Source organism: Ovis canadensis, chromosome 2 (genome assembly GCF_042477335.2).
Source record: "Ovis canadensis isolate MfBH-ARS-UI-01 breed Bighorn chromosome 2, ARS-UI_OviCan_v2, whole genome shotgun sequence".
Taxonomy (NCBI): domain Eukaryota; kingdom Metazoa; phylum Chordata; class Mammalia; order Artiodactyla; family Bovidae; genus Ovis; species Ovis canadensis.
This window is the reverse complement of record NC_091246.1, coordinates 136,870,284-136,898,256: the sequence shown is the minus strand read 5'-3', so window position 1 is coordinate 136,898,256 and position 27,973 is coordinate 136,870,284. Positions and strand designations below refer to the sequence as shown.

The 27,973-nt window shown below is 40.1% G+C and overlaps 1 protein-coding gene across 1 annotated transcript in view; it reads right to left on the bottom strand.

Annotated features, from left to right (window-relative positions):
• The window catches only part of TTN (titin), a 275,748-nt gene that overhangs the window by 61,978 nt on the left and 185,797 nt on the right, over positions 1–27,973 (bottom strand). Inside the window, exons 238-284 of the mRNA XM_069577076.1 lie at positions 27,417–27,564; positions 26,956–27,133; positions 26,540–26,661; positions 26,158–26,445; positions 25,752–26,048; positions 25,445–25,631; positions 24,892–25,007; positions 24,500–24,799; positions 24,086–24,385; positions 23,887–23,992; positions 23,602–23,798; positions 23,216–23,521; positions 22,843–23,121; positions 21,999–22,298; positions 21,607–21,909; positions 20,914–21,276; positions 20,328–20,630; positions 19,898–20,197; positions 19,118–19,414; positions 18,728–19,012; positions 18,341–18,634; positions 16,971–17,270; positions 16,553–16,861; positions 16,274–16,464; positions 15,451–15,880; positions 13,872–14,180; positions 13,590–13,738; positions 13,471–13,503; positions 13,178–13,307; positions 12,789–13,088; positions 12,389–12,706; positions 11,037–11,333; positions 10,628–10,927; positions 10,228–10,542; positions 9,994–10,142; positions 8,626–8,776; positions 8,254–8,535; positions 6,698–7,000; positions 5,906–6,208; positions 5,523–5,804; positions 5,122–5,421; positions 4,728–5,030; positions 4,324–4,632; positions 3,928–4,209; positions 3,508–3,807; positions 3,131–3,424; positions 62–3,028 (exon numbers count right to left, since the gene is read on the bottom strand). Coding sequence (XP_069433177.1) covers positions 62–3,028; positions 3,131–3,424; positions 3,508–3,807; positions 3,928–4,209; positions 4,324–4,632; positions 4,728–5,030; positions 5,122–5,421; positions 5,523–5,804; positions 5,906–6,208; positions 6,698–7,000; positions 8,254–8,535; positions 8,626–8,776; positions 9,994–10,142; positions 10,228–10,542; positions 10,628–10,927; positions 11,037–11,333; positions 12,389–12,706; positions 12,789–13,088; positions 13,178–13,307; positions 13,471–13,503; positions 13,590–13,738; positions 13,872–14,180; positions 15,451–15,880; positions 16,274–16,464; positions 16,553–16,861; positions 16,971–17,270; positions 18,341–18,634; positions 18,728–19,012; positions 19,118–19,414; positions 19,898–20,197; positions 20,328–20,630; positions 20,914–21,276; positions 21,607–21,909; positions 21,999–22,298; positions 22,843–23,121; positions 23,216–23,521; positions 23,602–23,798; positions 23,887–23,992; positions 24,086–24,385; positions 24,500–24,799; positions 24,892–25,007; positions 25,445–25,631; positions 25,752–26,048; positions 26,158–26,445; positions 26,540–26,661; positions 26,956–27,133; positions 27,417–27,564 — 14,875 coding nt within the window. The remainder of the gene's footprint in view (positions 1–61; positions 3,029–3,130; positions 3,425–3,507; positions 3,808–3,927; positions 4,210–4,323; positions 4,633–4,727; positions 5,031–5,121; positions 5,422–5,522; positions 5,805–5,905; positions 6,209–6,697; positions 7,001–8,253; positions 8,536–8,625; positions 8,777–9,993; positions 10,143–10,227; positions 10,543–10,627; positions 10,928–11,036; positions 11,334–12,388; positions 12,707–12,788; positions 13,089–13,177; positions 13,308–13,470; positions 13,504–13,589; positions 13,739–13,871; positions 14,181–15,450; positions 15,881–16,273; positions 16,465–16,552; positions 16,862–16,970; positions 17,271–18,340; positions 18,635–18,727; positions 19,013–19,117; positions 19,415–19,897; positions 20,198–20,327; positions 20,631–20,913; positions 21,277–21,606; positions 21,910–21,998; positions 22,299–22,842; positions 23,122–23,215; positions 23,522–23,601; positions 23,799–23,886; positions 23,993–24,085; positions 24,386–24,499; positions 24,800–24,891; positions 25,008–25,444; positions 25,632–25,751; positions 26,049–26,157; positions 26,446–26,539; positions 26,662–26,955; positions 27,134–27,416; positions 27,565–27,973) is intronic.

Below are 27,973 nucleotides of genomic sequence, written 5' to 3'. Positions count from 1 at the left end.
ATACCTCTGCATTTGAGATTAAGAGTTGATATAATACCAAAGAAAAACAAGAACATCATACCTATGGGGTCTTTTGCCACCACTGGTCTTGATGGCAAGCTTGGTTCTCCAATTCCAACTTCATTTTCTGCCTTGACACGGAACTGATACTCATGTCCTGGAAGGAGATTCTGTACTTTCAGACGTCTCTCGGGAACTGCACTCTTGTTGACAGGGACCCATCGCACTGAATGTTTTTCCTTTTTCTCCAAGTAGTATCCTGTGATGGACTTTCCACCATCATATTCAGGTGGCGTCCAAACCACGGTCATCTCTTCTTTGCTTACTTTAGTGACTTCTGGGGGATCAGGGCGACCAGGTTTATCATATTTGGTTTTTGCAATGACTGGCTTAGTTTCTGTTGGAGGCCCTGTGCCTATCTTATTTTCTGCACGGACTCTGAAGATATATTCATTTCCTTCTATGAGACGTGTTACTGTAGTACCAGGTGTTAAGATAGTAGAGGAAAAGGTGGACCAAACCATTCTCTTGCTCTCACATTTTTCTAAAATATAATTTTGGATCTCACAGCCACCATCATCCTCCGGTGGATCCCAGCGAAGAGAACACCTGTCACTACACACATCAGTAATTTTCAGATTTCTTACAGGGCCAGGCTTATCTAAAACATTCACAGTGGCAAAGGCCACAAAACTGCCAGCCGTGTTAGTTGCTGTAATTACGTATTTACCACCATCACTTCGCTTCGCCTTAGTGAGAGAAAATTTAGACGAATCACCGCTGGTGTCAATCTTGACCCTTGGTGATCTTGTTAAGTCTGTAGCATCTTTGTCCTTGGTCCATGAAACTTCTGGAAACGGTTTGCCTCTAACACCTGCCTCAAGTCGAATGGTGTCTCCTGCTTTGACAGTGAGCACACCACTTAATTTCAGATCGAGTACTGGTTTCTGTAGGTCTTCCTTCACAACAACTTCCTCTGTCTTTACCCAGTCACTTTCCCCACCTTCATTCTTTGTTTGCACTCTGAACTCATAAATCTGGTTTTCAACACATTTGTCAACCATGTAGTGGGTTTCTTTAATGCTTCCTTTATGCACTCTTTCCCAATCAGGAGAGCCCTTCAGCCTCCGTTCAACGTGATATGATAGATTTGGGCTACCACCATCATAATCAGGCCGCCTCCATTTTAGATAGACAAATGTCTTTCCTTTGTCTGCAATATGAAGGTTTTCGGGCTCCCCTGGTCTATCAATAGGGTTAATAGCCAGAATTGGAGTTTTGGTTTCAATGGTTGGCCCAACACCTACTTTATTCTCTGCACAAACTCGGAAATAGTATTCGTTGTTGGCTAAGAGGTTGGCCTTGATTAATCGCTTAGTGACATCTGAGGCGACAATTGACCAGCCTTTCTGATTTGGTTTGCGATATTCCACTATAAAGTTTGTTATTTCTGAGCCACCATTGTCTAGTGGGTTTTCCCAAGAAATTGTACAGTTCTCTTTGGTTACATTGGTGACCTTTAAATTCTGGCAAGGCCCGGGTCTGTCAAGGACATTAACGATAGCAAAACCCTGGGCATGTCCACTGCTGTTCTTGGCCGAGATGATGTACTTGCCATGATCAGCTCTAACAGCTTCTTTAATTTGTAACTCAACACGAGGTAGGTCGTGAATTATGTTAACCCGCTTATCTCGGACCACTGCTTTGCCTTCCTTGGACCAAGTTATGTCTGGTTCAGGTCTGCCTTTGACCCGAGCAAGAATGCGGATAGTCTGGCCTACTCTGACGGTGATGACATCACGACAGGTTACGTCAAGTTCTACTTCTGGAGGATGAAGGATGTCCTTTGCAATTACAGATTCTGCTAGTTCGCGTGGCTCTCCTTCTCCCACAATGTTAGCTGCCTTTATACGGAATCTGTATTCATTTCCTTCGATGAGTCCAGGTACCCTAAAGGCACACTGCCTAATGAGTTCATCTTTGTTAATCCTGTTCCACTGTGTTGTCCCAGCTTTCTGACATTCTACAACATAGCCCAGAATGGGGCTACCACCATCGCTGAGAGGCTTTGTCCATACCAGATCAGCTGATTCTCTGGTCTTGTCTTTCAGCTTAGGATTAATAGGTGGTCCAGGTGGTTTGATGGGCCGGCAAGCTTTTATTGGATCAGAACTTGGGGATGGATTGCTTAGTCCTGCAAGATTCTCAGCAAACACTCTAAACTCATATGTATTTCCCTCATAGAGTCCAGTCACTCTGAACTTCAGGTCCGCTAGAGGAGTCTTGTTGACTCGCACCCATTTGCCTGTTACTTCTCGACGCTCCAGATAGTAACCAGTTATTGGACTCCCGCCATCAGATTTTGGCAGGGTCCACGCCACTGTTGCAGCATTTTCCGTAACGTCAGTAACCACTGGTTTACCAGGAGGAGATGGAGGACTAAATTTATGTTTAGCAACAGTAGGCACAGAGTCAAGAGGAGGGCCGATACCAATCTTATTCTCTGCTTTCACTCGGAAGACATATTCATATCCCTTTTGCAGGTGTGGGACTTTCAACTTTGTCTTGCTGCTACCTGAAGATACCACACCCCATGTATCTTTCTTTGTGTCTTTTTTCTCAACGATGTAATTTATCACAGGGCTTCCTCCATCATCCTTAGGTGGCTGCCATGATATGGTCATATATTCAGGGGTAACTTCCAGGATATTAATAGGGCCTGTTGGTGGACCAGGAACATCAAGAACAGTAAGATGTACGGCTACTGTTTTGGTGCCGGCTGCATTGGACACTGTGATCTGATATTCCCCGGTGTCTTTCCTTAAGCAGTTCTTAATGGTGAGTACTGACGAGAAGTTGTCAGTCTCAACTGTATAGTGTTCATCTGTTTTAATCTCATTCCCATCGGTTGTCCACTTTGCAGTAGGAATGGGCACGCCTCTTATAATGGCAGGGAATCTGACTGTAGTTCCGGCTTTTACCACAAGGCCTTCAATTAATTTCACATCCAGCTCCACAGATGGAGGCACTGGAAAGTAAACACGAGGAAATTAGATTTTGCTTTGGATATGGATAATATCACAATATAAATAATTTTAAAAGAAAAAAATAGTGCCAATCTAAAATTTACCTAGTTTTTCTTGACATTCTATTGGGATAGTTGTGTCAGGGAGACCAAGACCCACAATGTTTTCAGCTTTTACCCGGAATCTATAGGTCTTTCCTTGTTGTAGTCCAGTAACAACACACTCTAAGTTTGTCACGGTCTTGAACTTAATCCAGTCTTCGGTGCCCTCTTCCTGATATTCTACCAAATATCCTGTGATTGGAGAGCCACCATCGCGGTCTGGCTTATTCCAAACAAGGGAGACTTCAGTCTTGTCAACATCCACATGGTGTAGGTTCTTGGGTGGCCCTGGGGGATCTTTTCAGAAGAAGTTATGATGAATAAACAATATTCTCAAAGACAGTCAAACAGTACTTTTGTATCCAAAGAGAGCAACTTACGTAGGGGATCCACAGCTTTGATGGGTTTAGGTGTTTCTACAAAGGGACCACGTCCATACTGGTTCTCAGCAGCGACTCGGAAGACATACTGATTGCCTTCATTTAGATGCTTAGCCAAGTGACTCTTTTTCTTTGATGTAGTTGAAAGAGGTGACCACTGGGCACTGGCAACATCTTTCCTCTCAACCACATAATTTGTAATAACAGAACCACCATCGTCCAGGGGTTCCTTCCAAGTAAGGTAACAAGAATCTTTCCTTATTTCACTGACTTCCAGATCTCTAGGTGGCCCAGGCTTATCTGAAAAGTGTTAAATAACACAGTTATGTAAGTGATTTGATCCAGCTAAGAACTCAAAATGTATTGGGTTACATTTATATGTTATTGCATTAAGGACATCACGAGCACTAAAATTCTTACCTAATACGAGTACTTTTACTGAGACAGTTTTTGAACCAGCTGGATTCTCCACTGTTAAGGAGTAAATGCCACCATCTTCATGGGCAGCATTACGAATTTCAAGCTTGCTGCCAACTGGAGTAACATCAATTCTTGCTTTAGTTGGAGCCTCTCTGTCTTCCTTTTTCCAGGTTACTTTTGGGAATGGCACTCCTTTGATGACGGCACTAAGCCTTAGAGTATCACCAACCCTTATGTGTTGTTCTCTTGCCATGTTGGCATCCAGAATCAACTCGGGGGGTTCTAGAATAAAGAGAATGGTACTTTCAGATTTGCTTTGTTCATGTACTTTACAGTTAAGCATAGACAATGAAACCTGTCTTCCTTGCAGAGGCAACTGAGAATGTCTGTACTCACCGAGCCTGTCTTTTACTAGCACTGGCTCAGGAACATGAGCTGGATCTGACTCGCCAGCTGCATTAACTGCTATTACTCTGAACTTATAGGATTGACCATCCCGAAGACCGGTCACTTTATAGTTAGTTTCAGGACAAGACTCAGGAGTGTGATTGGCTCTTTTCCATTCTTCATCTCCAACTTTCTGGTACTCAACAATGTAACCCAGAATCTTGCTCCCACCATCACGACGTGGTGGTTGCCAGGTTAGATCAACTGAATTACATGTTGTATCTATTGCTTCAGGATTAACAGGTGGACTTGGTTTAGCTACATAACAAAAGAGAAAATCAAAACAGAGTTAGAATATAGCTGGAAACAAACTCAGATAAAATGAAAGCTGAAAGAATGCTTTAGTACTATACCAATTGGGTCTTTAGCAAAGACTGGTTTGGATGGTGGACTTGGGTCTCCAATACCAATTTCATTTTCTGCAGAAACCCGGAATTCATAGTGACACCCCTCTAGGAGATCAGGAACCCTAAATTTAGTGTGTGGATGGATAGGCTCTTTGGTAACTCTAGCCCATAGTTTGGACATAGTTTCCCTCTTTTCCAGGATGTAGTTTGTGATGGGCTTTCCTCCATCATGTGGCTGGTTCCAGGAGACTAATGCAGAGTCTTTGGTAACTTCTGTAACGATTGGCTGGTCAGGTGCATCAGGAACCCCTAAAACAAACATTAGCACAATGTATTAGAGATTTAATTCTTCCGTAACAACAGCAAACATTAAATCACTGAAAAGAAATACGATGCATACTGAAGCGATCTTTGGCTTTCATTGAATCAGACACCAGAGGATCACTTATTCCATACAGGTTTTCAGCATGTATCCGGAAAATATAATCTTTTCCTTCAAGCAGTTTAGAAACTTTGCATGTTGTTTTGGCACTTGCAGATGTCACAGGCATCCAAACGTCTTTGCCCACCTCCTTCTTCTCAATAATGTAATTGGTAATTTCACTGCCTCCATCATCTAAAGGTGGCTTCCAAGAGATAACCATGTAATCTTTTGTCACCTCATCAAAAATAACTGGTCCTACTGGTGGTCCAGGACGGTCTGAATAAAAGAAAAAAAGAAAAACCACAGCACAAAATGTTATTTCCACTTTTGCTCCGGAAAGAACAGAATGTTTCTCATACTTGCTAAATAATACTTACCAACAACATTAACTTGACAGACACCCTTCCTGGAGCCTGTACTGTTCTCCACAACCACACAGTATTTGCCAGAATCTGAACGCTTGGCCTTGAGCTTCTCTAGAGCAAGCGTCGTCGGGGTGGTCTTTATATGAGTGCGGTCATCTTCCAGCACATCAGCTTCATCTTTGAACCAAGAAACTTTAGGCTTTGGTTTGCCTGAGTAACGGCCAGTGAGGGCGAACGCTTCACCAACTCGAACTGTGAGCTTATCTCTGAAGTCGAGGTCAAGCGTTGGAGGAGCTGAAATGTATAATGATAAAGGCAAATCAGTCTGACTGAGGTCTTACAGTAAATCTGCATGTGTACAAGTTTTCAGAGTGTAAGCTGCATTTGACACATACCCAGCTCATCCTTGCAAGTGATTGGCTTGGTGCAAAATGATGGTTTGCCTTGTCCAACAATATTGACAGCACTGACACGGTACTCATAGGTATCACCTTCTTTCAAGCCTTTCACAGTGTACTTCCGGCTCATCAAGTTGTCACTTGTAACTTTGTGGAACTTCTCAGTTCCAATGAGACGGCTTTCTAGGACATAGTTGATGATTTCAGATCCGCCATCATACTTAGGGGGATTCCAAGTCAACGTGACAGAGTCTTTGGTAACTTCTTTGACTTCCAGGTCTTCAGGACGCTCTGGTACAGCTACAGATGTGGAGTGACAGTGAGAGAAATGTTAAAAATGTAGGAGAATGTGGTAAATATTACTTTCTGAGGATTGCATTTAAACATTAAACTATTGGTAAGTGACGAAAGAGATCTCAACATAAAATGAGTAGCTAAAAGGGATCCAATACAGTCTGATTTCCAGATGACAAAATAGAGGTTAATTGAGACCAGGTAATTCAGGAAAGTTCTCCAGAGCTGGTAGTTTCAGAGTTAGGAAACTGCTTCATGTTTATGCCATTAAGTGAAAATTTTAAAAGGACAGTATTATATGGAAGGATCTGAGGCATATGTATTCCCATAACCTCTTTCACAGTCACATTCAAATAGAACCAACATCAGATACTGAGTATTTGTCAAATGAAAGAAATGTTTGGCATTTATTTATACATCTATTTTGTCACTATAGTCTTTGATTAAATGAGTGAAGAAGTGATTAAGGATGAGATTGTTTTAAACTGTACTTACTGATTGGATCTCTTATGACAATAGCATCTGTGGTCTCAACAAATGGGCCCATGCCAATACTATTTTCAGCCGCAATTCGGAAAAAGTAGGCTTTTCCTTGAATGAGACCCTGGACGGTAGCATTGTGTCGGGTAACTGTGTATGTCACTGGGGTCCATGCCCTGCGGTCAGCTTCCCGCTTTTCAATGACATAATTGGTGATGGGAGAGCCTCCATCATCTTCTGGTGAGAACCATGTCAGCTTGCAGGAGTCATTGGTCAGGTTGTGAGCCAGGAATGGTATTCCAACAGGACCTGGTACATCTAGAAATAAGAGGGGAAGGTTTCTAGTTGTTTGACTTCAATGAACTATAGGGCTCAATATTTGTTACCTTCCGTTTTTAAAAGGGAGACAAAAATACTGTTATGAAAAAAATAAGATTTTGTGTTTATTAAGGTTTGTTTGTTCTTTCTTTCCTGATGTCTATATCCAACCATATTTTAAAATAAAGTAAGTTTGCGGTAGTTACTGATTGCCCCTGTTTTAACAGAGACTTATGGAACAGCTTTATATACACACACACACATATATAAAAATTTTTTAGTAATTTGTGAGTCAGATAAGAGGGTGATGTTGGGAGGAAAGTGCACAGAGGGAGACGGGAGAAGGGTGAGGAGCGGCATGACTATTTTTTGTGTTTAGTTTACTCTCCAGAAGGAAAAGGGGGAGAGAATTTTATCAGGGTGATCAGTGAACCTGAGTAGCACAGAAGACCCCAAATCTCAGAATGACCCGTGAGACAGATGGTTGCAGTTTAACCTGGAAATACACCAATTTGTAAAGTAACAGCCATTGGACAGAAGAATTGTTCAATGAGATTGTTTCTTCATGCCATTTTCATTAATAAAACAAACCAGTTTCATAATATGAATTATGCTCAATAGAGAACTGGTTATTTTAACATAAGAATTGGGTGTTTGGAGTATGGCTGAGCCTAGAGACATGCTGAGAGAGAGATCTGAGTGGGAAGGCTTCACTTTCTGAGAAAATCTCTGGAAGAGAGCAGTCAGAGAGAGGTGGGAACAAGCCCTGCAGAGTTCAAGTCAGTATTCAGGGACTAGAAATGCAATATTGATAATCCAATATGATGCTTCTCTTTGATTAGAATGTGTACAGCTTCAAAGGGATTTTTGCATTATTATAATAAATAGCAGGTCCTATGATGTGAAAAATGGTCAGTCTTATTAGCAAACTGTTAAACATTCTTGGACATTTGCAGGAAAGTTGCTTTTATGAAGACTATATGATAATACAGTAAATGCTTATGGTAGCATGCTATATAAAAAAGGCAACATACAGGACTTCATAGTAGGAGTACAGCCATGTTAAAGTATATATTAGATAAATAGTAAGGAGGGAATTTTAAAAAATGCTAATAATAGAGGTCAACGGGATTGTGGGTAATTTCTCTTATTTTCCAAAATATTTGTAATATAGTTTTCTTAATAGTACATCTTTCTTGTAGCTGAAATAAAATGTTATTTTTAAAAGATGTGTGGACTAACTCAGTTTTTACCTAATACATCAACGATAATTGTCTTCTTTCTTTCCCCTGCTGCATTTTTAGCAAGAAGAGAATAGACGCCTTGGTGGCTCCTCTGGCAATTCTTGATGACCATGGATGAGCTAATGGCTGTGCTCTCAATGGTGGCCTCTTGAGGTAAAGCTCTTTCATTCATGTTCCAGGTAACAGTTGGAGGAGGCTTTCCAGACACATAGGCGATGATCCGAATCACCCCTCCAGCATGGACTACAATTCTATCTCTGACGCTGGCATCTAACTGAAGGTCAGGTAATTCTGGAAAACAATTTAAAAATAGTAAGTGTGCTTTTCATTTCTAATCCAAAATGCAAACATTGATAAAATAATAGAAACATCAGTAATTACCAAGTCTATCCTTCATTTCAATAGCATCTGTGACTTCTCCAGGTTCTCCAATGCCGGCAATGTTGACTGCTCTAACTCTAAATTTGTAGAATGCTCCTTCTTTCAATCCTGTCACAACAAGTTTGGTTCCTCTCACTTCTTTATCTTTAGCCTAGGGAAAAGTCACAGCCATTTTATGATTAGAATACAGTGTGTGACATGTGTGCTCAGTTATGTCTGACTTTTGGACTACCTTATGGACTGTAGCCTGCCAGGCTCCTCTGTCCATGGGATTTTCCAGGCAAGAATACTGGAGGGGGTTGCCTTTCCTCCTCCAGGGCCTCTTCCTAGCCTAAGGATCTAACCCATTGTCTCTTATGTCTCCTGCCTAGGAAGTGGGCTCTTTACCATTGTGCTACCTGGGAAGCCGCTAGAATACAGTAATGCTTTCTTATCTGTGGTTTTATTTACCACAGAATTCATTGGGAATCTGAAAATACTAAATGGAAAAAAAGTTTCCATAAGTAAACAATTCATCAGTTTTAAACTGAGTTCCATTCTGAGCAATATAATGATATCTTGGGTCATCCTGCTCCATCTCTGCTTGGGAAGTGAACCATCTGGCTTCACTGGTGGCCCAGTGGTAAAGAATCTGCCTGCCAATGCAGGAGACACAGGTGTGATCCCTGAGTCAGGAAGATCTGGAAAGAAAAAGGCAACCCCCTCCAGTATTCTTATCTGGGAAATCCCATGGAGAGAAGCCTGGTGGGCTACAGTCCATAGGCTCGTAAAGAGTCGGACATGACTTAGCAATTAAACAACAGCCCCTAAACAACAATAACCTGCCCATTAGTATAAGAAAAACCATGGTATATAGAGAGAGCTCAGTATAATTCTTGGTTTCAAGCATCCATTGGGGGTCTTAGAATGTACCCCTTGGGGATAGAAGGGGATTACTGTAGTTCTTTGTTTTAATAGCTTTCCAAAGTGTAACAATAGCATATTTACTCTCTTTGGGAAAATTGTTAATTTAGGTTTAATGGATCAGATATTATAGGTAAATACTGAATGGAAGCAATTATGTTTTAAAATATTGTCAAATGATTGAAAAAACTGTACTGTACTTATTCCACTTTTTTAAGCTTTAGAGCCAAAAGGTTCATAATAATAAAACAAGTTTTTTATAATTAAATTTATTTTTAATTGAAGGATAATTGCTTTAAGGACAAATTTTGATTAAAATTTTGATATAAGATGTCTGGATTATCAGTTAAAATATTTTTCCGATTTCTTAATTTAAAAAATACAGGTAAGAATGAATGGGATTGATAATAACTATACATGTTCAGTTTATTTACAGTATATTCCCATCATGCCAAGTTTAGCTACCTTTTCCCATTCTTCTTTTCCTTCTTCTTTATATTCAACGATATATCCTGTTACTCTGGACCCACCATCTTTTAGTGGGGGAGACCACTCCAGATCCGCAGATGATTTAGTCCAGTCTGTAACTTTGGGAAATGGAGGGCCAGGAGGTGCTGGAAAGAACAAGTAGACATTATTCTTGACTTTTCCATGGTACTTTGGGAAGAAAAAAGAAAAAGGAATGGTTTGAAGGCTTACCAATTGGATCTCTAGCAGTCGTTGGGTCTGATGGCAGACTTGCTGGCCCCACACCGGCAGCATTGATGGCGTATACTCGGAATTGATAATCAGAACCTTCAATGAGACCAGTTACTTTGTAAGAAACACCCAAAGTCATGGCTTTGATAGGATCTCGGTTAACTCTCTTCCATCTCTTTGTAGTGGTGTCTTTCATTTCTAGCCAATATCCGGTCACAGGAGAGCCTCCATCGTATTCTGGCTCTTCCCAATTGACAGTCATGGAGTTTCGAGTCACACTGCTAACTGTTGGCTTATCTGGTGCTCCAGGGACAGCTGTGACAAAAATCACAGTGATTTATAAGAAATTATGAGAGACAAAGACAATAATGACTTTGAGTGTGAAATACGTGATACTTACAGAAGAGGTTTCTCGCTGTCTCAGGTTCGCTGTCAAGAGGCTCCCCAATGCCATATTTATTCTGGGCCATGATTCGGAATACATACTCATGGCCTTCTAACAACTTAGGAATTGTGTACGTGCATTCTTTGGGCTCACTGGAGACACGCACCCATGTCTTCCTGTTAGCTTCTCTTTTCTCAATTACATAGTTTGTAATCTTAGACCCACCATCGTCTATAGGTGGAAGCCAAGATAATGTCATTTGATCTGCTGAGACAGATTCGAACTTTATTGGTCCCACTGGAGGGCCAGGGCGACCTAAAATGGTTTTAAAAAAGAAAAGCTTTTAAGGGAAAGATCTTAAAACCAAATATTACGTTTATGAACAGAAAGTCATGTAGTTTTAATAAAATCATGTCATCTTTACCAAGGACATTCAGTCTCATTTCCTTTGATGCTGTTCCCAGATTATTCACAGCTGTGATGGTGTATAAGGCAGTGTCACTCCTGCGAGACTGTGGGATCACTAGGGTGCAAGTATCATCCACCACCAGTTTGTTGACATGGGTATCATAGACAACAGGTTCTTTGTTATCAGGCTTCTTTGGAGGAGCTTTAAACCAGGTTAGTGTTGGAAATGGCACACCTTTAATTTTGGCCACAATGTTAACATCAGTTCCTTCTTCAACCTCCATGAATTCTTTCAGCTCAATTGCAGGCGGGCCTAGATTATTAAAAAAAAAAATTGTCATTAGAAACATAAAACACTAAAGGATGAGAAGTATTGAATAGAATTCATAAAGAACAGATCTGTCTTCAGCTAATTTGTACCAGTTTGGGGACAGGCATAGGTGGTCATCATACTTTCTTCATCTCTATGTAGCTGTGTATCAGCTATTGCCTCTCTCTTACCTGGCATCATTATGATGGTAGATACTGAAAGATGTGCAACTGTAGTAAGTAGCTTAGGCTTGGGAGTTCTTTTATGATATTCCCTAATATTTATTCAGAGTAATGAGGGGGCCTATTTTGTTCTGAGATGAATTCTCCTTTTAAGAAATATAACTGCTAGTCGAGGCAGAGCAATTTTCCCTTTTTCATGAATTTAGTATGAGGATGTGCAAAGTGGGTGGTGAGTACCACTTTCCTAAGTTTAGAAGAGAGAGCTAACAAATACACAGTAGCAGAGATGGTAACAGTAATTACAGGAAGAATTATTAGCATATTTCTGTGGATATTTTATCTCTTAAAATGGATGTATCTTTTTTTCAAACAGAGAAAAGTCAACATAGCTTTAATAAAACCCGTGTAATCTTTACTCAAGGACACTCAGTGTCATTTCGTTTGATGTTGTTCTCAGATTATTCATGGTTATCATGATATGTAAACAAGTTTCTTCTTCTCAAGTAGAGACAGAGAGACTTGACTGTGAATATAAATGGGCCCTGGCAGTTGCTAAGAAAATAACTGGTTACTTTCTGTCCCTTTTGAGGAGCATACAGAGGAGCTGTTTTATCTTTTGGTAAGTAAAACAGCCTATTGTGGAGAAAAATCAGAGTAAGGAAATTCCACACAGTATCTCCTTTTAGTAAAGGAAAGGTAATCTGCAAGGAAATGCGATAATTCTGTGGGAGCTAAGTGATTAGGTAACAGGCCCGTGTCCAGACTCAACCCATGGGAGCTTCCAATGCACAGAGCCATCTTTTTTATTTTGGATTTTTGAGTATCTAGGTAGGCATCCATAAAGAGGACCTTCTCTGATCACGTGTTGGTACGTACATGTCTGGTCTCTGATGATCACGGGGCCAACAGTGGCTGAAGGTTTGCTGACTCCTGCCGCATTGACGGCTTTGACTCTGAACTCGTATTCCCCACCCTCGATGAGGTCTTCCACGGTAAATTCCAGTTCTTCCACATCACGCTTATTGCACTGTCTCCATGCTTCTTTCTTTTTCCCAGTAGGATCCCATGCAAGGCACTCAACAATATAGTGGGTGACAGGGGAGCCCCCGTCATTCTTTGGGGGTTTCCATGACAGGTGTACGGTGTTCTTCGTTACAAGGCCAATCTTCAGTTTAATAGGGGGATCAGGAGGATCTTTAAAAACAAAGTATGAATCGTTTACAACAATACATTTCAAGTTTGGGAAGCTAATTTAATCTTTGACTTAAAAACTTACATATTGGGTCTCTGGCAGTGGTCCTCTGAATCGTTTCCGCGGGAGCACCAACACCAAAACGGTTTTCTGCCCGCACGCGGAAGAAATATTCCTGTCCGGAGATGAGGTCAGGGACGACAAATGAGGTGCTTCCACAGTTGGGATTGACTTTAGTCCAAGCTTTTCCGTCAATAGTCCTCTTCTCGATAACATAGCCTTTGATCCTGTCTCCTCCGTCATCATCCGGCATCTTCCATGAAAGTTTGCAACTGCCCCTTGTGATGTCACTGACTTTCAGATCTTTGGGTGGCCCTGGTACATCTGTTGGATCCAAATCACAATGTAAAAAGTGCTATCTTGTTTAAAATAATTTGTTCTTACTCCATAATAACTTTTAAAGCCTTTCTTACCCATGACTTTAACTCTGCAATTTGCTGTCTTTTGTCCGGCTTTATTCTTGGCTGTGATGCTGTATTTGCCTGAATGAGATCGTTTACATTCCGGAATAATAATTACTGATGAATTTTCAGCAGTCTCCAGCTGTACAAAGAAAGCAGTAGTCATACAATGAATGATCATGTTGATGTGTGGCAAAACCAATAAAATATTGTAAAGGAAAAAATAAATAAATAAAAAAGAAAGAAATAACAGCAGTATTGAAGTCCATCAGATTCTGAAATCATTTCAATTTTCTTTTTCTTACCTGTGCATCTTCAGGTATATCATGAACCCCGTCCTATTAGAAAATAAGAGAATCAGTTATAGTGTAAATATTCCTAAGAGTGATGCAGTGGGAGATGCAGAGAATTATAATTTTCTTACCTTCATTGCCTTCTTTGCCTTTCCATCAAATTCCCAAGATGATTTTGGTGTTGGGCGTCCCTTAATGACGGCAGGAATCCTAATCTGTGTGCCAGCTTGACAAATCAGACAGTCTTGTGCTCCAATGTCAATGAAAACTTCTGGTACCTCTGAAATACCATGGTTAATATAACAGGATTTAGCTCACCTTTTTCAAAAAAGTAATTGGCACATCTTCAGTAAATGAATCAATTTCATAATAAGATCAAAAGATGAATACAAAAATGGATTAAGGACTAGTACCTTGAATATCAGCGGCAGGAATCTCTCCAGTTGTATCACTTGGTTCAGATTCACCGGCTTCATTGACAGCTTTCACTCTGAATCTGTACTTCCTGAGCTCTTTCAAGTTTGGCACCACACATTCACAGGTAGGTAGAAGTTTGTCTGGTTCATTTACGCTTTTCCAGTCTGTACTGCCTTCTTCTTGCATTTCTACAATGTATCCTTTGATTGGACTGCCACCATCTTTGGCTGGAGGTTTCCATGCTAGTGTGATGCTTGACTTTGTTTTATCTTTGACTTCTGGGCGAGAAGGTGCCCCAGGTGGATCTAATAAAAAAAAAAAAAATCAAAATATGAAGCTGATGAGATGCTAGATTTATGTACTGTAAGAATATTTTACTATGCCTGATCATATTTTATTTTTAAAATATTAAAATAGGAATGCCAAAGGAATAAATTACCTTCTAGAGAAGAGAAATATAAAAAAGTCTATTTTCATTTAGCATTAATGCTAAAACAAAGAAAGCAAACAACTTACTGGGAATAGAAAGACTACTGGCTAGCTCTTGATAGATTATTATCCTATTTACACATGATTGGTGAAAAGCTATTTTACTTTTGAGATCTCTTTGAAGAGATTCTGCAGTATTCTATCCTAAAAACTTAATATAACCTACCATAAAATTAAAAAATGACTTCATCATTAGCTGTAAACTTTTGAACACAAACTGATTCTTACTGCCTTGTATTGTAGATATTGACCCTGTCCCTAATCACATAACAATCCATTATATTTCTGACAGTGCTTTACAATTATGGAAATTCTTTTACTCTGTTCATCTTTTTAATGATAGGTCTTTCCAGTGCTTAAGACAGTTTTTTACACATAGCATATATTTAATACTAGCTTGCAGAATGAATGAATAATTCATTTTTTATATATGCTCCATATAGGACTTAGATTATTTTAAGTCTTTTTTACAAATAGCTGAATTTTTTCCACAGAAAATCCATACAACACGTGGTATTATTCATTAGGGCCACAGTATTTTAATTTTTGAACTGACACGCTTATAGGTCTTTCAGAATTGCTTTTTATTTGACAGACTTCACAGACTATGCTTGAAGATCTTACATCTTTGTTCAGTATGTATTATTGAAAAGTTAACAAACTTTTTTTTTTGTTACACTCCTACTGGACGGTCTGTTTGGTGAGGGAGATATTTTCACAGTAGCTGATTAAAGAGGCAGAGGTTTATTTTAAGTATGGGAGCAAAGAGGAGCTATATAGTCCAGGGTCTTTATTACTGTGATTCCTCATACAATACTAGGTTTAATCTAAGTGTTTAAAAACCATATGAGTTTCTCTATGTGTGTGCATACACAGGTATATATACATATTAGATATGTGTGCTTAGTGTGTGTATATGTGTATACACACACATATATATACTTTTGACAGTCTACATAAGCATGAAATTTTTAATTTTAATAAATAAAATAACTTGGCATAGAATAAATACAAGAAATTTAAGAGCAGAATTTTCTATTTAGTGGCTTTGTCCTTGATATATTCCAGAGATAGAAGCCTACTTACATATGGGATCTCCTGCAACTTCTGGGTCTGATGGTTCACTGGGAGGGCCAACTCCTGCAGCGTTTATTGCCATTGCTCTGAACTGGTATTTAACACCTTCAATCAAACGGGGAACATTAAATTCCACGCCTTTCAAGCCCACTTTGGTTATTGGTGCTCGGCTAACACGTGACCAGTAGGCACCTCCCTCTTCTCTCTTCTCCAGCCAGTAACCAGTAATTGGAGAGCCGCCGTTGTCCAGAGGAGGAGTCCAGCTCACTAGCATCGACCCTTTGGTGCGCTCCAGAACTTTTGGTTTTCCCGGAGGTCCAGGAGTGCGGTAAGGATCTTGAATGACCACTTTATCTGATTTGCATTCATCACTGGTTCCATATTTATTCACTGCCCTAACTCGGAACTCGTACTGACCATTGGGGATAAGCTTCCAGATCTAGAAATCAAATGAATAATAATTTCTTAAAAACCATATACTTATGTTGATTTTCACTTGATTTAAAATTCAAGTCATTTGGTAGGGGAAGACTGTAAAAAGAAATAAATCAATAAACTCAATTATCTGAGTATATACACTCACATGTGGAGAAAGTCTTTTAAAATAAGAATGTGTACATTTATTGAACCTAATAATTTGTCTCTCAAGTAAAAGAGAATCTGTATATCAAACAGAAATTACTAAGGGGCCTTATGTGCAAGGCGCTAAAAACTAAGGATTTTTGTGTGGAGTTTTAAGTTTAATCATTAAATTCCAAGGTCATATTAGAATGGTGTTTATTCAGGCTCAGGTCCTTTTAATGTGCATAAGAAAATACTTAGAAGAGTTTACCCCGTATCTCCTCTCTACAGCAGTGTTGGTAACTTCTTCCCATTCAGCTTTCTTCCTGCTTGCATCACGCTTGTCAATGATGTAATGGGTGATCTCACTGCCACCATTGTCTAGAGGGGCATCCCATGTTAGGTAGCAAGATTCAGCTTTAATGTCAGTAACAGCAAGATTTCTTGGTGGGGACGGACGATCTGAAAAGGAACCAATGGAGGAAATTGAGAAGGAAATTCTTAAACCAATGCTGGATTTCATTCTTTTATAAGAAAGAGTATCGCTTACCATATACTTCCACGTGGACATTTCGGAACACTGAACCAAGGCGATTAGACGCAGTCACCGTGTAAGTGCCTTTGTCCTCCCGGACTGCTTTGGGAATGCTAAGCTCAGTCTTTGCCTCACTTCGGGAAACTTCTTCCTTAGTTATCTTAAGTGCATCGCTGGGTTTCTCAATCACAGTTTCATTCTTGGACCACTCAATCTTAGGCATCGGAAGGCCTGTCACATCTGCGGGAATGTTGACAGGCTCTCCCGCCTTAACTTTGATGGTGTCTCCGCGAACAGCCAGGCGCAACTTAATAGTTGGAGGCACTGCAAAGAGAAGGGAAAGTGGGGGAAAAAGATAGCACAGTCATAAGGATGTTTACACAACCTGTGAGATAAAGTGCATTCAAATGACCATTATGTTTGTATTCCACACCTTCATCATCCTGTATGACCACATTAAGAGGCAGGGATGGTTCACTTTCACCAATCTCATTGACGGCCTTGACACGGAACTCATACATTTGGTGTTCATCGAGATCTTCAACAAGAAAAGATGTGGTTGGGCAGAGGCGCTTGTTAACTCTTTCAAAGTCAGGTTTGTCATGACGCCGTTTTTCAATGATGTAGCCTTGGATGGGGCAGCCGCCATTACTGCGGGGCTCTTTCCAGTCAAGGGTGATGGTGGACTTGGTCCTTTCTGTATATGTGAGCCTCTCAGGAGATGTTGGAGGACCTTTAACCAGAGGTAGGTTGAAATGACAAGAATGAGACAAATATTCATGCATGAAATTACGTTTCACTTCAAATTACACGAAAAATAGGTTTCTATTGGCATAATGTTACATCTGTCTTTAAAATCCTCAAAATATCTCAATTACCAAAATTAAAGGCATTCATATAGGCAGAATTTTTTTTAGTAAACTTTATAGTCAAGATTATTGATGAAAAATAAATTGAGGTGCATGTATGCTTTTTTGTATTTAGCATTTTAGATATTTTACCTGTCACTGAGAAAGCTAATTTTAATGACCTAGGAGGGCTGTCTGTGAAATTTTGATTGAATGACCAGCTGAGAGCAAAGTATTCCTGTCTCATTAACAGAAAATGGATATGTCTACTGAATATACTTTGAACCATGTTGCCTCAAGTGTTGGTTTAGGGGTGGAAAGAGAATTTAAGTGATGCTGCTATAGTTTTGTGTAGTGAAGGATAAAATAGAAAGAATAAACTCAGAATGGTGAAACTAGACCCAATCTATTCTTGACTATTATTGCAACCAGAAGCAGAGCTTTACTGTCTTAAGTCCAACTGTGTTCTGTTTTTTTTCCTGGCACAACCTGAGCTGCAGCAGACATTTTGAGATGGGCTGTTACAGTGAGAAGGTAATTTTGTTTCTTTTTTTGGGTGGTGGTGGAGGAGGAAGAATTCCTCTGTCTCTTGTGGAACCACAAAGACTGCTCTCTAGAATGGGACGTCAGCAGGCATTACCAGCTGTGTGCAGTATTAGGGCTTCGTATTTGTTCATACCAGTCAAGGAGATTTGCTTTGGTTGCTTTTTATTTGTGCTAAGCTCCAATGATTTAAGTTTTTCAGCACATAAAACCATGCCAAAAATTACATTGAAATTACAGTAAATATGGCATCCTTACAGTTGCTTGTAGTTATTTGGTTTTTACCTTTCTCATTACTCCAAATATAAATCTGGAGACTGTTGGGAGTTTGAAGCCATAAAACTCCATACATAAATGATATAACTACAAGCAATCAATACTCAGTTTATAAACAAAAAACTTTCTCTTTTACCTAGTGGGTCAACTGCAAGAATTGGTCCTATTTCAACAGGAGGGCCACAGCCAAACTTGTTCTTGGCAATCACACGGAACATGTATTCTTGTCCCTCAAGGAGACCTGTGATGTCACATTTAGATCTCTCAGTCTCTATTGGTTGCCTCCAAGTGTGCATCTTAGCATCCTTTCTTTCAATAATGAAGCCTGTGATGTCACTTCCTCCATCATCTTCTGGATCAGACCAGTTAAGCAGGCACATTTTTCTGTTTGTTACAACAGGTTTCAAGTCAAGAACAGGGCCAGGGACATCTGAAAAATAAAACAGTAACAATAGAAAATCAATGTAGTAAGATAGTATTGCTTAGGGAAAACCCTATGGAAATCCATGTTAACATTTCTTACCAAAAACTTCTACCCGGGTTGCTGCAAATTTGGAACCACAGCTATTGGTAGCTGTAATCACATATCTGCCATGGTCTTTTCTCAATGCATTCTTGATAATTAATTCAGACTTGGTTCCAACATTCACTATTTCAACACGGTCTTTATCCAGCTTGCCTTCTTCGATGGTCCACACTTTTGTTGGCACTGGACGGCCAGTCACCACAGCTGGAATCCTGAGAGTCTTCCCAGCCATAATCTGTATTCCACCCTTGACAGAAACATCTAGTTCCACAGTTGGAGGCTCTGTTGAAAGAGAACAGTCATACATTAGCTCCAGAAAGATGGGGAGGAAAAAAATCTCACCCTGGGAAAATATCCATCACCTTATTTAGGTCCCTGGTTACGTACCTTGTGGTTCAGCCACAGTAACAGGTTCTGTTTCTCCAGGCGGCCCTTCACCTGCAGCATTGACGGCACTCACTCGAAGTTTGTAATCAGCACCCTCTCGGATTTCTCTGACCGTGTACTCACGGGGCTTGATCATCTTCTCTGTGCAGCGGGACCATTCATTTGTGCCAACCAGCTGCTTATAGACATAGTAGCCAACAATTTCCCCACCACCATTGAAAGCTGGGGGTTCCCAGGCCAGTTCAATCGTCGTGGAACTTGTGTCAGTGACTCTGGGGACAGGTGGCCCAGGTGGAGCTGGAATGAATGCACACACAGAAATCAAAACTCACTGAGGGTTTGAAAATGTGCAGTAGCTTATGCGATCCCATTTTCCCCTCACAGTATGTTACATGTAATATGGGTAAATATTGCTCTGTGAAACTTTTAAGGTATATATACGAATGTTCATAACTTTACACTGCAACCTCAACATATGTCTGTAGTTACTGCCAGTATTTAGTTTGTTTTCCAGCTTTGCGATATTACTGACATATAATGCATGTAAGTTTTAGGTGTACAACATGATGAGTTGATAAATATATATATATTACAGAATGATTACCTCAGAAATGTTAGTTAACACCACCATCCCCTCACATAATCCCCACTTTTTGGTAGCATTTAGCATCTACTCTCTTAACAACTTTCAAGCATACAAAACTTGAAAACTAGAAATGACCAGTACTGTTAATTATAGTGACCACACGGCACCCTCTTTCTTCTTAAGGAATTACTTACCGATTGGATCATGCGCTGTTTTGGGGTCTGAGGGGGGACTGAACTTTCCAGGTCCAGCTGCATTTTCAGCACATACTCTAAAGACATAGGTGAGTCCTTCTAATAGGCCGTCTACCTTGGTCTTCAAAGAATTCAGAAGGCTTCGGTTCACACGAGACCAGTGTGTGCTGTTCACCTCACGTTTTTCAAGCCAGTAACCCAAGATGGGGCTTCCATTATCTTTTGGTTCATTCCATGTCACTAGCATACTGTTACTGGTGACATCCTCCACAATGGGCTTATCAGGTGCATCAGGTGGTTCTGATTAAAATTTAAAAAGGCAAGTTTGAATTAATTCCCTAGTATAACATAAAAATTCAAGTTTATAAGCTGGGATAATGTATAGCAACATATGATAAAAAGGCAACGTTTAGATGCTAAAGAACCTTACCAAATGGATCTTTAGCCATAAATGGCTTTGAAACACACGGTGGTCCAGGCCCAAACCTATTTTCAGCTCTTACACGGAAGAGATACTCTTTTCCTTCAATCAACTTTGTCACTGAATATTTGCAGTGCCTAAGCGTTGAGGTGACAACCATCCATTCCGAGTCAGGTTTTGTCTTGTCTTTCTTTTCCAAAGTGTAGTTTAAAATTTCACTGCCACCATCATCAAGGGGTGGCTCCCATTTACAGAGGACTGAAGTCTTTCTGATATCTTCAAATACAAAGTTGATTGGTGGTCCTGGTATATCTGATATTTTAAAAGACAGAAGTGGTTAAAAAGTTTTGTAGCACTGCTTGCAACGGAAAATGTAAATGTTGAATATGCTTCAGTGACATCAACTTCTGTTTTTCCTACATCTGTCTTCATATCACATTAGCTAATGAATAACAGCATCAGTTTTCTTTGACGTAGCCAGAAGAAAATGGGAATGAGGACACCTGACTGAAGCTATTTCCCACTTCTTTTAACTGCCCCCATGAACTCTTATATTAACTTCCTTCCATTGGAAAGTGTAGTTTCACCTACTTACCTAGCACACAGACGGTACATGGAGCTTTTGCAATACCATGGTCATTTTCAGCTTTGATCATAAATAGTCCATGATCGGGTCGGACAGAATCTCGGACACGGAGCTGAGATTCTCCTTTCTTACTATTGTCGATACTCAGACGCTGTGTCAGAGGCAGGACGAACGGTTGTTCTTCTTGAACTTCACCCTTCCTTCTCCTAACCAAGGGTTCTACCCGCTTCTTAATCTCCTCTGGTGTGATAATACTTTCATCCTTTAGCCATGTAATTGTTGGGTAAGGTGACCCAGAAATAATTGCATCAAGTGCTATTTCATCACCTCTTCTGACTTCTAGGCTTGATTTCATAATGACTTTCGGGGCATCTGTAATGATTAAAAGCAATCATTGTTTTCAGTTCTGATGAAAATGTCTGAAGTGAAGTGATGTCACTCAGTCGTGTCCGACTCTTCGCAACCCCATGGTCTGTAGCCTACCAGGCTCCTCCGTCCATGGAATTTTCCAGGCAAGAATATTGGAGTGGATTGCCATTTCCTTCTCCAGGGGATCTTCCTGATCTAGGGACCAAACCCGGCTCTCCCGCATTGCAGGCAGACACTTTACCATCTGAGCCACCTGGGAAGCCCTGTCTTACAGAACATTATTCTCATTTCTTTCATGATAGGAAGATGGCTAACCCGTTAAACACGACTTACCAATAGGATCCACAGCTTTAGTTGGAGGAGTGGCCCGAGAGGGTTCGCTGATACCAGCAGCATTTTCTGCTCGCACACGGAATTGGTATTCCTTTCCCTCTTCAAGGCCTTTTGCTGTATAGGTCAGGACTGGGACCAGGTGTTCGTTGCATCTCTTCCATCTCTCTTCACCTTTAGCTATCTTCTCTATGATGTAACCCATTATCTTGCTTCCTCCGTCATACAAAGGTGGCTTCCATGTAATAGTCATTGCCTCAGCTGTAGGATTATGTACCTCAACATCTACAGGCGGATCCGGGGGTTCTGGAGTACAAGAATAAAACCTGTTAATATAGGGAAACTCATCTTCTTATAAAAAAGAAAAGCTTTATGATGTTCACACTCAAACTTACGCTTTGGATCTTGAGCAATGACTGGATTTTTCAGTTCAATATATTCGCCTCCACCAATCTTGTTGACAGCTTTAACACGGAAGAAGTATTCACCATTTGGTATGAGATCCTTGACAGTCCAAGACAGTTTGTTCTCACCAGACATGACTGGTATGTATGTCCTCCTCCCAGCTTCTCTGCGTTCCAGGACATAATGAAGAATTGGGCTTCCACCATCATTTTCTGGAGGTTCCCAAGTTAATTTACAAGAACTCTTGGTCACGTCACTTGCTTTAAGATCTCTGCATGGCCCAGGTAGGCCTATTAAAAATCAAAATGATAATTATTATTATAACCTGAAAAGGTTGGGTATTAAGAGCACACACTTTCTCTGTGTAGGCTACGGTAGGCCATTTAGCATCCTTGATTCTGAACTATTAAATGTCGGTAGCTCCCCCTTAGTTTTGTTCCAAGCAAAAGTGGCCCCCCAAATTTCCAAACACTATTCACCACCATGTGTGGGGGAAGGGGCAGAAAATGTTACCACCCCTGGTTGAGAACACTATGAAAACTTGAAAATACAATTAATAAATGAATATTGGTTATTTAAACATTCTTTGGGTATATCTCTTTTTCAAATTGCTATTTTCATATGCAAATAATTACAACAGAAGTAAACAAATGCAATCAGATTTTAGCAATTTCATTTCAGAATTACTTTGCTTCTCATATGATAAGAAGTAATCTGAAAGGACATTTAGTTTACAAATAGTCAACTCATGAAGCCATTTCTACTAGCACTGCAGAGTTAACCAATTTTCCCAGCATGTAAAGCATAGCTGGTATTTCATCAAAGAATGATTACCTATGACTTTGACATTGACTGAGGCAGTTGCTGAGCCAAGTTTATTCTCTAGGGTAATGGTGTAAACGCCAGCATCGGCACGGACACTCTTGGGCACTTCGAGGTGTGCAGAGATGTGATCGTTCTTCATGGTTAATCTGTCACTTGCTTTAACTTCTTTGCCATCTTTATGCCAACTAACAGTTGGAACTGGGACAGCTCTGAAGGGAACAGGAATGCTTAACTTTTCACCTTCAATGACAACAATGTCGTGAGTCTCCAGATCAATTGTTGGCTTGCCTGTAATCCAAAAGGGGGAAAAAAATTGTATGTCAAAATGCAATGCAGGAGTAAAGTTTGCTTTATTAATTGTAAAAAGAAACTGTGTTCTTACAGTCTGGGTCTTTGGCAACCACATTTTCAGAGATTTCAGATGGCTCACTGACTCCAACAGCATTGACAGCTCTCACTCTCAGCACATACTCCTTGTCGGGCACAACACCTTCTTCAACCTTGAATTTCAAGTCTTTTATTGGGCGAGAATTAACTCGCATCCATTTCTCAGTGCCTACTGGACACATTTCAACATGGTATCCTATAATAGGACTGCCACCATTTTTCTCTGGAGGTTTCCAAGCAATGGCAATGTGCTTTCTCCCAGCATCAGTAACATGCAGGTCAAGAGGAGGTGAAGGAGGACCTTAAAAGACAGTGAAATGTTTGCATCCATAATCTCATCAAACTCTGGACAATATCCTTTGTAAAATAAGCACTACTTACTTGTTGGATCTTCAATTTTCAGGATTTCTGTTGGTTCACTTGGGTGGCCAACTCCAGCCTCATTCTCTGCCCGAACCTGAAACTGGACCTCTGTTCCTTCAATGACATCAGTTACTCTAAAGTGACAATCAGGTCCTGAGGTCTTTCCAGCTTTCACCCAACGGGTACCTAATTTTTCTTTCTTCTCAATGACATATCTATTGAAATAACAAGCATTTTGTTAACACTAATAAAGAATTTTCAGCCAGATGTAATTTTTTCTTTATGAGTTAACTAGGATTCTACCTCTGTATTGGTCTTCCACCATCATTTTTAGGTGGTTCCCACTTCAGGTCAATGTGTCCTTTCGTCACATCAACCACTGCCAGAGCATAGGGTGGTCCAGGCGTGGCTGAAAGCAAAATTTTCGTTGGTTAGAAACACCAGGGAGAAAAGTGACAATCTACTCTAAATGGTGGCACAAAAATGAAGTTAGAGAGCATACTAAAGGTGTCTTTGGCCAGGACAGAGTCCTCAACTTCACAGTAGTCACTCTGTCCTATGGCGTTTTCTGCAGCAACTCGAAACACGTATAATGAGCCCTCTGTCAGTGGGGTCACTGTGCACTTGGTGTCCTTTACGGTTGTGTCCACTGTTTGCCAGCCTTTCCGTCTCACGTCTCTCTTTTCCACAATGTAGTTGGTGATGGGCGACCCGCCATCTTTCTCAGGAACTGTCCACTTTAGGTCTGCTGTATTTTTTGTAATATTGATCACTTCAAGCCAGCGAGGTGGTGATGGGGGATCTGAAGGAAAAAAAATACTCAGTTTCTTATTGTCCAATATTCAGTCTGCACTCAATTTTCTAGTAGTCACTAAGAACCCAGATAGCAAAGATGAAATAATCAAAAGTGACTTACAGAGCTTCTCCCGGCAAAGCACAGGGTCGCTGGGCTCACTGGGCTCACTTTCCCCGGCCTTGTTCACAGCTCTAACTCGAAATGAGTATTCCTGCCCTTCCATGAGACCTGGGAGCAAATGCTGGGTGGTGGGAACCCCTTCAGCAACTCGGACCCAGTCCTCCGTGCCAGTCTTTAGCATTTCAATGACATAAGAATCTATCTTTGCCCCTCCATCATGTTCTGGCTTTGTCCAGTTCAGCATTAATGATGTTCTGCCTATATCTTTCACAACTGGTTTTCCAGGGGGCCATGGAGGGTCTGCAAGCCAATGAAATGAAATCATTATTTAGGTTTGTCAAAAGGAATTAATATAAGCTTCAAAACAATCACAGAAAATAAATGAATCATACCTATGGCATCCTTTATTAAGATTGGCTCAGTTGATTTGCTTGGTTTTCCAGGTCCAGCAAGATTTTCAGCCAGCACACGGAATCGGTATTTTTTCTTATTTGTGAGACCTTTCACTCTGAATTAGGAACAAAGTGTGAGTTGAATACCATGATGAAAAGCAGAGAGTTCTATTTACTTCACATAGAAGAAGGTAATTTATTTAAAAATTGGTTTGGCAATTTAAATGAAAATATTTCAATATAAATTAAAAATTGCCTTTTCGTGGTCACACACAAGATTTGGTCACATGTACCAATCAAATTATAATATCTGTAATAATAATCATTAATATACTGCAAACACTTTGGAACTTCCATAAAGTTGATATTTTATGGTCAGAAATTAAGTGTGTCCTTCAATGGAATTTATGTCTTTTTTGAAATTATGTGGTAATAGAAAAGATAAGGAAAAATAATTAAAAATGTTATAGTAATATATAATCAGATCTATTCAAAAGGAATGCTAAAGAATGACAATTTTGTTTTAACACTGTGATGGAGAGCTTGGGCGTACCTGTATGTGGTGTCCTTTATTGGCATCTTATTGCATCTAACCCATTTATCGCTTTCAGGATCTAATCGTTCAACCCAGTATCCTGTGATGGGGCTGCCACCATCGTCATCTGGCTCACTCCATGTGAGGGTCACTGCATCTTTAGTGATGTCAGAAGGTTCTAGGCGAGTTGGAGGTCCAGGCGGATCTACAGACAGGATAATTGTATGGGTTATATAGCCTTTATACAAATATGACAACTAAATATACATTTAACATAAGTATCCTTTATTTTTTCTTTAAACTAACTGATTACTGAGAAACTTACCAAACGGAAACTTGGCTGTTATTGGAGTGGCCTGGACTGGCTCACCAACACCATACATGTTTTCTGCAGCAACTCTAAAGATGTATTCTTTATTGGGTATTAGCTTGGTTGCCTTGAACTTGGTGTCCTTGACAGTTGATGAGAGCTTGTGCCACATATCACTGTCAGTGGCTCTTCTCTCCACCACATAATTTGTGATTTTAGATCCACCATCATCACGTGGTGGGTTCCATGTGAGAAGACACGAATCGTTGGTCACGTCTGTGATGTCAAAAGCAGCTGGGGGTCCGGGTTTATCTGTGGATGGCATTACATACTCAGAAAAAACCACCTTTTTAAATCATGTTTTATTTTCAAAAGTAGCTAGAGTGAGTTTGCTCGTTTTTAAAATGAGCACCTCCCTCACCTAAGACGTTGACTTCCACCACGGCGGTGGCCCGCCCACAGACGTTCACAGCCTCGATGATGTACGTCCCGGTGTCACTTCTCTTACTATCCATGATCGTCACTGTGGACTTTTTAGGAACGTTTTCAATGGTGATTCTTTTGTCCTGTTTCAGAAGCATATCGGCCTTTGTCCAGGTTATTTTAGGTTCAGGTTTGCCGGTTACAGTGGCAGGAAGTTCAATCTTAGTTCCTGCTTTTACAGTGAGACCCGCGAGGAGCTTCACATCCAGGAAAATTTCTGGAGCCTCTAAATTGGAAAAGATTATTTAAGACGTTAGCAAGTTCAGGTGGAGTTAAAGTCAGAAGTCTTGACTAACAAAGCAAAAACCTAAAGTAAGTACCCTGTGTGTCTATAGCCTGGATTTCTTCTGTGGGTTTGCTTGGCTTGCTAGCTCCTAGCCTGTTCAAGGCCTTCACACGGTAGGCATACCACTGGCCTTCTTCAAGACCTGTCACTTCCATTCTGTCAGAAAATAAAAGAGGATATTTTACTTTAGTGCATTTCATCTGTCTCACTGTGGAGTACTCATAATATTTCCAAAATTAATACCCCTGGTATAATACTATCCTTTAATTCTGGATTGCTTCAATATTTTAATTAATAGAAATCTTGATTAAAGGGTAAGTTCAGCAGCACTTTAAAAAATTAGACATGCACACCAAAGAAGTTCTAAACTTAACATTTAGACTTTCCAAAATAAAGCTCATGTAGTAAGAGTAAATATTTACTCTTATGTCAAATAATTTAAAAACTTACTTTGTTTCTGCCACTGGTTCTCCACAGGCAACCCATCGATCAGAACCACGTGGACATTTTTCAACTATATATCCTTTGATGCGTGAGCCACCATCATGCTTAGGTGGATCCCATGTTAGGAAGATGCTCTTGGCTGTTCGATCTCTCCACTTAACATTCTCTGGTGGGTCAGGTACCGCTACAGCATTTTAAAGAGAGAGAGTCAGTCTTAGATAGACCATCTATGAAATCTCTATGTTGCCAACCTGTGTCTTTCCTCCATAACTTCAACTCCAGGTCTAAAGCAAAAACAGGTGTGAATTCCCTGGTGGTCCAGGGGTTAGGACTCCACATTTTTACTGCTATAACCTAGGTTCAATCCCAAAAGCCACACAAGTGTGGCCAAAAAATAAATCAGTAAAAAATAAAAATAAAAACAGGTAACAAGAGGTTAGGTAAGAAATTATCAAGGATGTACTCACTTGCAGGAGCTGACATATTTACAGGTTCATCAACATATGCAGGTTCTCCGGGGCCACACTTGTTACGAGCACAGACTTTAAATAAATATTCTTTTCCTTGAAGAAGATCAGGAACTGTGAATTCTAGGTCAGTCACAGAGTCTGTAACCTGGGACAAAGCAATACAATTAATTAGTTGTTTTCCAAAACTCTCTGCCCAAGTCAAAAGGTTTTTCCATGAGCAGTTTTGAATGCTAAGGATGATTCTTGTGTTAATTTCATATAAAGGAAAAAGTTGCAAAGAAAGATACAAAATAATATTTGACCCTTAATATAAGGTGTAATTGTTTTATAATTTATATATATTAATAAGTCAGCAAATAAGGTGTTGATTCTTTCTACCAGCTTGGCAAGTAGAAGTATGATAAATCAAGGTTAAAGGAAAGTAATGGTAGAAACTGGGGAGAGAAAATGGCGGATTAGGCCAACTAAGGTTATTTAGTGGAGTGAGAAGTAAGACGACCAGTTCTTAGTGTCCTTAGAATGGCTTATAGCCCTTTTAAAAGGACATACTGGAT